The sequence below is a fragment of the Desmodus rotundus genome, chromosome 1 (genome assembly GCF_022682495.2).
Source record: "Desmodus rotundus isolate HL8 chromosome 1, HLdesRot8A.1, whole genome shotgun sequence".
NCBI classification, from domain to species: domain Eukaryota; kingdom Metazoa; phylum Chordata; class Mammalia; order Chiroptera; family Phyllostomidae; genus Desmodus; species Desmodus rotundus.
In genome coordinates, this window is record NC_071387.1 from 119,615,544 (window position 1) to 119,628,835 (window position 13,292).

The 13,292-nt window shown below is 52.3% G+C and overlaps 2 protein-coding genes across 2 annotated transcripts in view; one reads left to right on the plus strand and one right to left on the minus strand.

The window, feature by feature from the left end:
- FKBP6 (FKBP prolyl isomerase family member 6 (inactive)) overlaps window positions 1–13,292 on the minus strand; it is a 53,751-nt gene that overhangs the window by 35,498 nt on the left and 4,961 nt on the right. The window contains exon 2 of the mRNA XM_045204631.2: window positions 11,539–11,677. Within this exon, the coding sequence (XP_045060566.1) occupies window positions 11,539–11,634 (96 nt within the window). The 5' untranslated portion in view covers window positions 11,635–11,677. The remainder of the gene's footprint in view (window positions 1–11,538; window positions 11,678–13,292) is intronic.
- On the plus strand, window positions 1,070–10,359 carry TRIM50 (tripartite motif containing 50). Its single transcript, XM_045204630.2, has 8 exons — window positions 1,070–1,270; window positions 1,940–2,411; window positions 5,331–5,426; window positions 6,311–6,541; window positions 6,648–6,670; window positions 6,770–6,936; window positions 7,891–8,010; window positions 8,913–10,359. The coding sequence occupies exons 2-8, from the start codon at window positions 2,010–2,012 to the stop codon at window positions 9,500–9,502; spliced, it is 1,629 nt and encodes a 542-aa protein (XP_045060565.1). The 5' UTR covers window positions 1,070–1,270; window positions 1,940–2,009; the 3' UTR covers window positions 9,503–10,359.

Below are 13,292 nucleotides of genomic sequence, written 5' to 3' on the forward strand. Positions count from 1 at the left end.
CCAAGGGGGTCCTTCCTCACAGCCTTCATTTTTAGTTCCTTGAGTTCCTTCTCCTCTTCTTTTCGCTTTTGCTTGATGCCTTATCTTCCCTGTACATCTCCTTGGCCTGCTTGTTGCGCCTTTGCCACCTCTGAGGCGGGACGTGGTGCCTGCTGCCCCTTTCCCACACCCTGCCACCGGAAGCTCTAGAACTCCTTGTTTCTTAACACCCCCAGAGAGCCTCTCCATTCTGTCCTTTCTAATCAATAATTTCCCACCACACCCTTGAGATATGTATAGTACCTTATGACCTGTATATTATTATCCAGCATGTATAATGTATTATTAACTGTATAATAAAATGTCACTGAATTTCTGACCCTTTGAAAGACTTCATATAAAAATTTATTAATGCAATAAAATTGAATAAAGAAGTTAGACACTAAAAGAGTACATATTAAGTGATTCTGTTCATTTGAAATTCAAAACCAGACCCCGTTAATCTGCACTGATATGGGCCATGAGCGCGGCTGTTCTTGTGAGAGGTTCTGCCTGGGGACAGCGTGAGGGGGGCTTCTAGGTACAGGAATGTTCTGTGTCTTGATCTGGAGAGTGAGTATCTATATAAATATATGTATTTGTATATAGAAATATATAAAGTATATATAAAGTGTACATCAAGTACACTTTAATGTTTAGAAGGTATACTAAACACTCTTTAGAAGCTATACCCCAATTAAAAAATCTAAATAAGTAAAAATATCTTTAGTTTTCTTATTCTTAAGCTCTTTTTTTATTATTATTTATTCTGTTACAGTTGTCCCAATTTTTCCCCCTTAGTCCTCCTCCACCCAGCCCACCCCCCACTCCCACAGTCAGTCCCCTCACCATTGTCCATGTCCATGGTCATTCATACATGTTCTTACAAACATCTTTTAAGAAGAGAGAGATTCAGAAAGGTGGCGTCACAGCACAAGCCCTTCCGTTTGGGGTCTGTAAGGCGTGAACCGGTACCGGTCTCTCTGTCTCCACCCCTTCCTCTTTGCCTGGCCAAAGCAAGCACCTGAGTGTTACAGTTATCAGAGCTGGCCCAGCAGAGGCTGCCTCCCCAGTCCCGTGACGTGGTCCAGTTTCCACCTGATTCTAGGTGACCTTGAGGACATGGGGGTGTTGCTGGGAAATGGGAGGAGGAAAGGGGCAGAGACTAGGTGGTGGAGCAGGCATCCAGCTGCAATCCCCAGGTCTCCTCTCCTGCTATTCCACCCTGGGGAGAAGAGGCCAGGCCAGACAGGTCAGTAATGCTGTTCTGAGGCCCCGGTGGGAGGCTCAGTGGCTCCTGAGAAGCCAGGTAGTTCCATGGCAGGGCGGGGGTCTTCTAGGTCTGCTGCCAACTTCCAGCTCCGTGCTTCTCCTCCCTCAGAGGCAGTTTTCCAAGGAGAATGGGTGGGAGATTAAGATACAGCTCTCCTAAGTCCCAGACTCTTCAGAACGATTTTGTTCCAAGACAACTCTCTGCATTAGAGTGATCTGGGAGTGTCTGTTGTAAATGCAGATTTCTGGTCTCACTGGAGATGTGAAGGGATGACTCTGGAACCTCTATTGTGACTATGATTCCAATGGTTGCTCACCAGCTTGAACCCTTCTCTACAAGGCGGGCAGGGCCTTTGCCTGCTTTTGCCGTCCAGTTCTAGGTCAGGACACCTGTTGAGGCTGGAGCTTGCATTATTTGTGTCACAACAAATGACACTGCAGAGGGTCCCTTTCATAGTTACCTTCAAATCCGAGTTTTAATAAAAAACATGTAGAATCATGTATCTCGAAGTGACTCCGCCCCCCCCCCCCGCCCCCCATTTAAGCACTTTGTCTTAAATATGGGAAACAGGCCTAAGATCTTAGGGGGTCAGGACTGGAGTCCAGGACTGGAGTCTGTAAGGCCCTCTAATTTCGAGGCCCTTTCCAGGAGCTTGCGGGCAGAGGGAGCGGAGGAAGCAGGCTCAGGACGGCGCCCTGCGTTACAGCCTGCACCCCGGATGGCGGCGTGGCGGGTGAGCGTGACTGAGCTGGAGGACCGCCTTCAGTGCCCCATCTGCCTTGAGGTCTTCAAGGAGCCCCTAATGCTGCAGTGCGGCCACTCCTACTGCAAAGGTTGTCTGGTGTCCCTGTCCTGCCACCTGGACTCTGAGCTGCGTTGCCCAGTGTGCCGGCAGGAGGTGGATGGCAGCAGCTCCACGCCCAACGTCTCCCTGGCGCGGGTGATTGAAGCCCTGCGGCCTCCCGGGGACCCAGAGCCTAACATTTGTGCGCACCACCGGAACCCGCTCAGCCTCTTCTGCGAAAAGGACCAAGAACTCATCTGTGGCCTCTGCGGCCTACTAGGCTCCCACCAGCACCACCGGATCACGCCGGTCTCCACCGTCTACAGCCGCATGAAGGTGGGCAGCAAGCGGGGCGGGGACTCAGGCTGCCTGGGGGGCAGGTGGAGCCCTTGGAGACCAGCCCCTGCGTTCTCTGGCGCCACCACTCGGCAAATAAGGGTCAACTGGCGTTCTCTCCAGCCAGATCCTGGAGCAGAATGCCCAGAGCGTTCATTCATCCTGAAGTTCTGAGCAGGCGCTGGGATTACAGTGATGGGCAAGATGGAGAGTGCCCTGCGTCACGTGCTAGCCCTTCCCGTGCCTTTTTCCCTTCGATAGCTCCTGGGACTGCACTCTCAGATACGGGAAGACAGGGAGTTCGTTTTGTCCCCCGGGGTATTTTTGTGCCTGGAGCTGTGCCTGGCGTACTAAGTGTTCAAAATGTATTTGTGGAATCAATGGGTTCCTGCGCCCCTGGAACTTTGCCTCAGGTCTAGCGGGTCATCATTTAAGATAACTAAAGGTAACAATGATACCATCTTTGGTTAATGCCGATCTAAGGTTTAAGAAGGGTGGGGTTTTTATTGTATTTTACACCGGGGAAACTGAGGTTCAGAGAAGGTAAGTGTCTTACCCAAGGCCACGCACACAGCTTGTAAGTGGCAGAGCTGGGACTCCAACCAAGGCCAATTTTCCTTCCATCACCAACAGATCAAGAAAGGGCAGGAAGGGCTCTTGGAAGTGAATTATTATAGGGCATGTGGCCTAGTATTTGAGGGATAGGGGGCTTAAAAGTGAGGACTGACAAAATACAAATGAGGCAGCCAGGAAAAGAAAGAACATGGAAATCTGCAGGCAGAGGGGCCTCCTGTAAGCTGTTCCAGAAGTTTCCTGGCTGAGTGCTCTGGGCAGCATTTCTGTGTTCCTTTCACCCTGGGAGATGAGTCGGAAGCATGTACGGGGCCAGCCGGGTCATCCACCAGCCCCTCCTCCCCACAGACATTTCCCGGGCATCTGACCTGTGCTAGGCGCTGTGCTAGTGCCATGGTGCAGTCGTGGGCCAGAGGTCCACCCTGCCATGGCGGAGCTTACAGTCAGGTGGTCCAACAGAGTCCCATGTGTTGGGAGACTACCTGGAGCATGGCTCCTATATGGTCTCAGGTGGTCAGAGAAGGCTTCCTGGAGGAAGTGGACTGCTAAGACAAGAATTGAACCACAAGGAGGACTTGATAGGAAAAGAAGGGGAGGAAAGGCATTCCAAATATAAACAGCATGTGCAAAAGACCAGGAGGCAAAAGGCATGGCACATTTGAGGATTTATGAGTCATTCCGTGAAGCTCAAAGGAGACTGAGGTGTGAGCCAGATAGGGCAGGTGAGGTAAGCAGGGGCTGGGTCATGGAAATACCTGTGACACGGGGTGAGATTTGTAGTTTACTCAGAGAACCATGGCGGTGCCGGTGCACACTGGAGGCTTTTAAGCAGAGTTGTGATGTCGTCCTATCCCTCTGCTGAAGGGGTAGATTGGAAAGTGAAGCTGGGGATAAGAAATTGGGAGTAAGAGTCTGCAGAGTGATAAGAGAAGACCCCGATGATGCCCCAAGGAGCACCAGGCTTTGAGGTTTGGGTAGAGAGAGAACCCCAAGAAGGGGATGGAAAGAATCAACAGAGGGAGCAGAGCACTGGCCGAATGCGGCCTCCCGGAAACCAGAGGAGCAGAGCATTTTAACAAGAACATCACTTGTGTGTAAATGTCTGCTGAGGACTGAAGAGTCTGTTAGCTTTAGCAGTAAGAACTGGTCACCTTGGCAAGAGTGGTTTTAGGGGAGTGTGGAAGGAGGAAGCCCAACCGCAGTACAATGAAGCCGAGCCCACGTTTACTAGCAGACGGCCGCCCAGGGGAGAAGGAAACACTTGGGAGCCTGCTCATCATTTCTGGCACAGAGCCAGGGCTCGGCTTGAGTCCTGGTTTTGGACGTGGTTTTTTGTGATCCCAAGACTTGTCCGTGAGACGTGACCAATTTCGGTTTCTTTACCAGATCCCTGTCAGGCAGTGCTGTTGTCTCCCATTGACTGAGATCCCGAGACACTTTATCTTCATAATTGGGTTTGCTCTCGCTGTGGCCCAGCTGCTGAGAAAGAACTAGTCCCATCTCCCTCTGCCTCGCCAGGGCTGCCATTGGAGTGCCCTTTCCTAGGCTATTGTGTGATCTGAAGCCTCCTTGTCCAGAGCAAGGACTCTGTGTCCGTTTACTCCTTACCCAGCTCCCTTTCCGAAAGGCTCTTACAGCTGACCTCTCCTTAGGAACTTTCTAAGCCGGAGTCTGTATACTTCACGGGCATAAACCCGCAGGGCCCCAGTAAAGTGGTGCAGCCAGATGGTGGTCTAGGAGGTCCTGCTTGGATCCCTAAGAACAGGTCAGATTGGGGGCCAGGGCCACCCAGAAGTGAGTTTACTTCATCCTTGGGAACCCTTAAATCTAGGCTAGGCCCAAGCCTGCTGGGGGTGGATTCAGGTCTTTCTAGGGTATGGGGACTCACCAGGTGTAACCTGGGCCACCACATGCACCACCGGCCTCAGTTGGGGACAGCCCTTTTGTAACGACCACAATGCCCACTAATTCTGGGCCTCCTGGTGCCTGGAGTTTACACCTGGTGGGTGCCCTACAGGCAGTGTTCCACGCAGGGAGTTTTGGCTTCAGACCGGCAATCACCCGTCTTGGGTGTTGCGTGGTGAAACGTTTAGCTCCTCTCTCCACGTCTTGGAGAGGGATGAGTTGGAGTCCTCTTCTGCCCGGGCAGTTCCTACCATCAATGTGGAGTATTCTTGAGTAGGCTTAGCTAGTTTGAGGTCAAGGGCCCCTGGGTAGCTCTGGTGCCTGTCCTGATGCCACTGGAAGTGCTAGTGGCCATTGGGATGCTCCCTAGAAGGGTGAGGCCCTAGGAGCTAAGACGGTACAGGGGCCAGCCCCTCATGGGGCCATGCACGTTGTCTCCAGGAGGAGCTTGCGGCCCTCATCTCTGACCTGAAGCAGGAACAGAAGAAGGTGGATGAGCATATCGCCAAGCTGGTGAACAACAGGACCCGGATTGTCGTGAGTGCCTTTTCCCTCTGCCCCTGCACTGGGACCTGCCACCTTCCCTTTCCTACAGAGCCCAGGGCTAATGTGTCCTGCACGGGAATCCATGCCTCCCATATAAAGCCAGCATTCAAAGCATTCCAGGGCAGGGTGGGGAAGGTGCAAATCTCCTCAGGGGAATTCAACCCAGTTGTCAGGACTGCCTCTAAATTGGCTTGTGTCCCCTTGTCCTTGGGACTGAGATAACCCAGAACCTAAGTCCCAGAAGTAAACAGCCCAAAGCGTGGGCATGACTAGCCAGCCCTGTCTCGTGTGTCTGCTTGACCTTGAGAGTCTGCGTGCCCGCTCAGTGCCTCGCAGCACAGGCATGGGAAGGCCTGAAGCTCCCCTTGGCGGTCTGCTTGTCCTCAGTGAGGGGTACATGGGACTGGGCGGGTGTGGAGCAGAGGCCCTGCAGGTAAAATGGCAACAGGACCCCCTGGGTACCCCTCACCCTTGAGAGGGAGGTGGCATTACCCCACTCAGTGGAGTCAGAACTTGGGGTCACAAGGGAATCCTGGCTATATCACTTTCAAGTCTGCTCTCCTGGGGTCTTTCAGACTCTTCTCAGTTGTGGAGCCTTGTGACAAAGCAAAGTCTTCCTTGCACACTTAATAGTTAGGACAAGTAAAAGCAGAGCCACTGCTTTGAAATGGGAACCGGGGTCCAGCCTCTACCCTGCCACTGTCGCCCACTCCCATGGTGCCCCCCGGGACCTCCAGGCACAGGGTGAGCACCAGTGTCAGCCCTGGGACTCAGGCACCAGGACCAGTCCATCAGCTGCCAGGCTCTGGAGACATGGAGGTCAGTCATCACCACTGCAGCTCAGCTCTGGCCTTGATAGGCTCGCTCTGTCCTAGAACGAGTCCGATGTCTTCAGTTGGGTCATCCGCCATGAGTTCCAGGAGCTCCACCACCTGGTGGAGGAGGAGAAGGCCCGCTGCCTGGAAGGGGTGGAAAGTCACACCCGCGGCCTCATGGCCTCCCTGGACATGCAGCTGGAGCAGGCCCAGGGCACACGGGAGCGGCTGGTGCAAGCCAAGTGTGTGCTGGAGCAGTTTGGGAATGAGAATCACCGTGAGTTCATCCAGGTGAGTGGACAAGGGGGTGTCCCCTATGCCAAGGCCTCTAGGGCCTCAAGACCCTCTTTTGTGTAGCCTCTGCTGTGCCCTAACCTACCTCTCTTTTGTCTTCCAGAAGTACCACTCCGTGGCCTCCAGGTAATACCTTGGGAGGGAGCTCTCAGCATGGGTCTGGTGGCCACAGGCGCGGCATCTCTTCTCTCCTAGTCCCTCCCTTCAGTTTCACCTGTGCCTCAGGAGCGGCTGCCCACATCTGGCTCTGTACCGGGGCCAGGAGAAACAGAGAGAAGTCATGTCCCTGCCTTCAGGGGTCTTGCAGACTGGTGGGAGGAGTACAGTGAGCCATGGCTACGTCACTGTGGGTACCTGGAACAATAGAAGCTGCAGAAGTAACAGAAGAGGAGGTGACTGTTGGGGGTGGGGGGATTGGCAAAGACAGTGTATGGATAGGACAGCTGAGAAAGGAGAGGACAGGAATTCTCCAGGCAAGCAGAGTGATGTGCAAGGGCAAAGTAGCATGTGGGCTTGGGAGTACGATAAGTTCAGTATGGCTGGGCTGTGAAACAGGAGATGAGTGGAAGAGGCGGGTAATGGCTGGAATGAGAGGCCTTGACCCTCGCACTTTGGCTGGCGTGGAAAGGGACTGGACCCACGTTCCGGTCCCAAGAATCGAACAATCGGTGCAGTTCCTGAGCCTTCCTCAGACCCCGTTTATGAGTCTCCTTCTTTTCTCAAATGTTCTTTTTACCTTTTAAAAAAATTTACTGGTGTTTAGAGAGAAGAAGGGAGAGAGAGAAACATCTGTTGTCTCACTTATTTATGCACTCATTGGTTGATTCTTGTAATTGCCCCGACCGGGGATCCAACCTACAAACTCGGCGTATCAGGACGATGCTCTAACCAACCCAGCTACCTGGCCACAGCCTCAAATTTTCTTTAGTATCAGGGACAATTTGATTAAGAGCATTGGTTTAAATAAATGGACAGAGAATCCAATCGCCCCAATACCAGGGTCCTGAAATGTTAGTGTGCATCGCAGTCGCCTGGGGGCTCAGTAAAACACCAGCCCTGGGCCCCAGCAGTCAGTTTCTGATTCAGCAGGTCTGGAGTGGGACCCAAGGAAATCTGTATTTCTTACAAGCTTCCAGGTGATGCTACTGGTCTAGGACCTGCACTTTGAGGACCACTAATATAGACTATTACCTGTCCCAGGAAGGAGGCAGGTCCTTTGAGAGGAGGGTGGAGGGGAGGAGATTATGGGCGTGTTGAGTGCAGTCTCCTGAGCTGTGACTGCCTGGCTGGACTTGCATATGGTGAGGCAGCTCCACCACCAATGCGAACTGTCACCTCTAGAGCAGAGCCCCAGCAGGCCCGGCCTTTGGAGAGCACATTCAGCCCCGTCTCCTTCAAGCCAGGCCTCCACCAGGCCGACATCAAGCTGACCGTGTGGAAAAGGCTCTTCCGCAAGGTCCTGCCAGGTGAGGCCCTGACCCATCCTAGTTCCTGAGGGCTGCTGGCTAAGGTGCAGAGAGCTGGGAGGGACGCTTGCAGAGGCTAGTGGTGAGAGCGCAGGAACCGGGTTCCACCAAACAGCTTGAATCAAGCTCAGCTCCATCTCCTACTAACCAGGGCAAGTTGTATGATTTCTGAGCCTCTCTTTCCTCATCTGCAGACAGGCTATTAATGCCCACCTTGCCAGGCTGCATATTTACAAACATGTGTGTGTATGTAGTTTAGTGATTAGGAAATGTTGCTGTTACTCTATTGAGAAACAGTCAAAGTCTTCTAATTAACTCCATTATTGGCACATAAGGGAGATCAATCAATAGGCTGATTTCATCCAACAAAGACAAAAACAGGATTTATGTAATAGAAAAGGGGAGAGAAAAAAACTATATTCTCTGCACCGTGAATGTTGTTTGCACATTTTTGGTGTAAACTGATTGGCTGGTGGCTAGCAAACAGGTCATTTGGGAGTTTGTCCTTGAATAGGCTGCTAGGGTAGCAAAGAAAACAGCTGCGGTTGTTACGGATTCTCCAGAAAACCTGGGAAGTTTAGCTGTGGAGCACGTGTGGCAGGCGGCCGGCCAGGCCCTCTCATCGGCACCTCTGCCTTAGGCAAGCCTGCACTGTGTCCCTTCCAAGAAGGCCTCAGCTCACAGCTGTTCATCTTTGCCACCCTCCAGGCATCATTCCTTTACCCAGCAAACATCCTTAAGGTGCCCACTCTGTGCCCGGTCCCTTCTAGTCCCCGAGGATAGAGAGATGAGCCCATGCACTTCCTCTTCTGAGGAGCTCAGGGTCTCCAATCAGCCTCCCTTGGGCAGGGTCTGCTGCCCTCTGTGTGGCTTGCAAACATGTCTTCCCCTATTTTCCCTAGCCCCCGAGTCTCTCAAGCTGGACCCTGCCACAGCCCATCCTCTCCTGGAGCTCTCCAAGGGCAACACAGTGGTGCAGTGTGGGCTCCTGCCCCAGCGTCGTGCCAGCCAGCCCGAGCGCTTCGACTATAGTACTTGTGTCCTGGCCAGCCAGGGCTTCTCCTGTGGCCGCCACTACTGGGAGGTGGTGGTGGGCAGCAAGAGTGATTGGCGCCTGGGGGTCATCAAAGGCACAGCCAGTCGCAAAGGCAAGCTGAGCAAGTCCCCAGAGCATGGCATGTGGCTCATTGGCCTGAAGGAGGGCCGGCTGTATGAGGCCTTTGGCTGCCCAAGGGTGACCCTGCCTGTGGCCGGACACCCCCACCGCATCGGCATCTATTTGCATTATGAGCAGGGAGAGCTCACCTTCTTCGATGCTGACCGCCCGGACGACCTGCGGCCACTCTACACATTCCAGGCTGACTTCCAGGGCAAGCTCTACCCCATGCTGGACACATGCTGGCATGAGAGGGGCAGCAACTCACTGCCCATGGTGCTGCCCCCGCCCAGTGGGCCCAGCCACCTCACCCTGCCACAGCCCACCAAGCTGTAGGCGGTGCTCACGCGGCTGCCTGCTCTTAGGCCCTTCCCACCTGGGTGTGGGGACTTGAGGGGTTCTGCTGGGTCCAGCAAACAGAGGTTACATTTTTACTGTTTGGGAAGGTTTTCATGCCTGCATTTCCCTGGAAACATTTAGTGATAAGGAGAAAAGGACCACAGTCTCTTTCCTATTGGCCAAGGGCGTGTTTATTAATTTATTGTCAGGTTATTAATCTGCTTCTTAACCAGTGGAAGTCAGCCTTGGTGTCCATGGGCTTCCCTTGGTCCCTCCTAACCATGCTCGTTGCTTACTCTTCCAACTGGGGGGGGAAACTTTCCCACACATAATTTGTCATTATCATTTTGAACTGAAAATAACTTGAGGACAATAAATTTGCCACTTTCTTCCTCTTTAAATGAGTTGCAGATATTAATTTGCAACAGAACCGCTTTACGCCCCGGTCTCCAACCTCTGGTGGGGCTCGGGCTTGCTTCCACCCGTTGCCCATCGATCTGGGGTTAGAGCCCCATGAACCACTCCATCACTGCTCTGTGCTTACGGACCTCTCCCGACTTCCCTCTGTTAGATGAGACAGAAATGACGCTACTTTAAAGCAGAAGCCAATAAGGGGGCCTGACAGGGATGCAGCCCATCCCTGGAAGCTGCCATGCACAGAGCCCATGTCTGCACACGGTGAGCCTGCCCCCGGCCACAGATGATGGTGTCCATCCAGACCAAGCCTGGGACAGCTGCATTCTCTCCCAAGAATCTGAGAATTGGAAGAGAGAGAATGGTGGGGGCCCAGTTACCTGAGACTGGAGCTTTGGAGAGCTTCCCAGCCTTGTGCAGCTGAGGCCTGAGAAGCCACCTGAGAGCCTCCACGGGGAAGAGCTCCACTCCAGTGCCCTGGCACGTTTCCTCATAGGCCGCGTGGGCCCAGGCTGGGCTGACAGCCTGAGGGAGCCTCCGGGAACAGGAGAAGATAGGAGGCTTGTGAGGTGCTACCTCAAGGCCATGTCCACCTGCCTCCTCATCCCACGGGAGACTCAGGGGACATCACCTCCTAGGCTCTGATGAAGAATGAGACTTTCTGTTCCACCTCCCTCCAAGTAGAGTTGCAGACTGTAAAACAGCAGAGTCTCGAGTTGGGTCCTCGGCAACGGGATATCCCACAACTCATGTTGCAGTCATCAGCCCTTCGAGTTCCACGTCATCCTTCCTTGGTGTGTGCGACAAGGCCCACCTCTGGCTAATCTTCCTTCTGCTGTCTATGTAAGTAATAAACTGGCTGAATAAATGGTACTTGTTGTATCCTTACTGGCTGAATCTATCAGGCCTTGGCCTTGGTTCCTATGTGCTTGACACCCTTCGAACCTGAGTTGGTTATGCAGCAATTCCTTCCATCCCACGACTGGGCTGCAGAGTGTTGCTCCTTTATAGCCACTCTGCACCCTGCATCCTGCTCTGTGTCCTGGGAGGCTGGCCCCCACGGAATGCAAAAGTAGCTTCCTGCTGGGCTCAGCCGATGGGAGGGACTGGCAGGGGATCCAAGGGCAGGAGAGGGAGTTTGAGGCATTTATTTTCCTGGTTTCCTGCCTGCTGGGGCTATGGGTTGGCAGCTCCTTCTACTTAAGACTCCCGGCAGGTGACCCTCGCCTTCTGTTACTCTTCCCTTGTTCCTTGGGCCAGGGGGCGAGCACCATCCCCTACTGTGAGCCCTGCGTACTGATGGCACCGTCCAGTGCCCTCAACTCGGAGCGGGCCCTTCTTTAAAATGCCCTCAACTACTCTTCCTGTGCGCCTTTCTGCCTCCGCCAGACCCTGACAGACGCCATGGCATACTTCTGCCCCATCGAATAAACTGTCTGGCTAGCCAGAGTTAGTGTTTGCAATCAAAAGATGTCTTTTGAAAAGTTAAAAAAAAATTTAAATCAAGAATATTCTCTTATACAACTGTGATGCAAATGTGTCAAAATGAGGAAATTCACATTGATAAAATGCTGCTGTCCACCCCACAGACATGACTCAGATGTCGCCCTTTGTCCTACCGGTCCTCTGTGGTGAGAATATTTCAGGTCCGGGGTCCAGCCCAGGACCACCTGTTGCATTTCAGTCGTCATCAGGTCTCTCCAGCCTTCCTTCATCGGGATCAGTCACATCCTCCCTTGTCCTCTCCACTTGGACGGCCTGAAGAGATGGGACCAGTTATTTCGTAGACTGCCCCTCCACTTGGGTTCACGGATGCTCCATTAGCTCCAGGTTACGCAGGGGGGCAGGCGTGCCCGGGGGCTATGTTCTCATTGATCCCACCAGGTGGCAGGAGACTGGCTTTCCCCACATCGGAGATGTTAACTTTGATCGGCAAGTCCCCACATGCCCCCCGAGTTTCTCTTCTGTAACACTACTGTTTCCCCCTTATTTTTAAGTAACTAATCTGTGGGGAGATTATTTGAAGTTATGTGAATATCCTATTCCTTATAGTAACTGATAGCTCTTGACTGAATCAAATTACTATAATGATTATCAAGTAGTAATTTAAAAAAAGATTTATTATTTATTATTTTTATTTTTACACAGAGGGGAAGGGAGGTAGAAAGAGGAAGAGAAGCATCAACATGTAGTTGCCTTTCGCATGCCCACACTGGGGACCTGGCCTGCAACCCAGGCACGTGCCCTGACTGGGAATCGAACCAGCGACCCTTTGGTTCACAGGCTGGCACTCAGTTTTTACACTCTAGCATTCCTTCTGCGTTTATTACTTAACATTTTACTGTCGGGTCTTTCCTTCTCCCTCATTTATTTGCTTCTGTCAATATGGATCCATGGATTCTGACTTTATTCAATGGGTTACAATCCATGACTATCATGACTTATTTTGATGCTCAGGTCGTCCCAGACTTGGCCAGTGGGAGCTCCTTCAAGCTGGCTTCTGTGCCTGCCATTCTTTTAGCACATTCCGACCTCTGGCACAAGATGGTCCAGGTTAGTCTCCCAGCCCCAGCCCTGGACGTGGCTGCTTGGCTAAGGACTCCTGGTTCTTTTTAGTGGGGAGTGACATTAGACCCCAAGATCTGGGGCTAGGTGTGCGCATTGCCACTGAGACTGAGGAGAATTGCCATTTCAAATCTTTCTTGCCTTTCACCATTTTATATTTGTAGCTCCTTTCTCACCCAAGAAGCCTGGATCCCATGAAAATCAATATGTTTAATCCTTTGATCAATTCTACAATACACATCAACTTGTTTCAGAATCACTACACCTGATGTGGATCCCGGCCAGCAGGATCCTGTGTTGTGGCTGCAAGAGACAAATACGCACGGACTACAGAAATCCTGTGGAGATAAAGGGACGGCGCGGCCACTCTCTAAGTCAGAGAGAGGGCTCTGAGACCCCCGCCTGGACAGGCTTTTACTGTTTTTCTAGGCATCTTACATCAAGGATGGTCCTCATTTACTATGCATAGGTTTGTTTTGGGTGGTTATCTTTTACAGACAACAAAGGAGAGGATGTAGCTAAATATATCAAAGAAGGATATTTGCAATGTAAAGGGAGAAATGGTCGAAACCGGTTATGCTCCATACTTGGGAGGTCTAGCTCAGATTTTAGGAAGTTAAAGATACTCAGAAAACATTTGCTGCCTCAATTCAGGGTGAGGGAGTTTTAGCAAGAGCAAGTCTCATAGCAGTCTAGGTACAATGCAGGCCTGATTTCCCATGGGAGAACCTGTCCGTGGACGTGGGTCCTGCCCGCCAATCTCACTCCCCCACTGGCTTTTCTGAGTGGGGGCTTGGCCACATTTCTC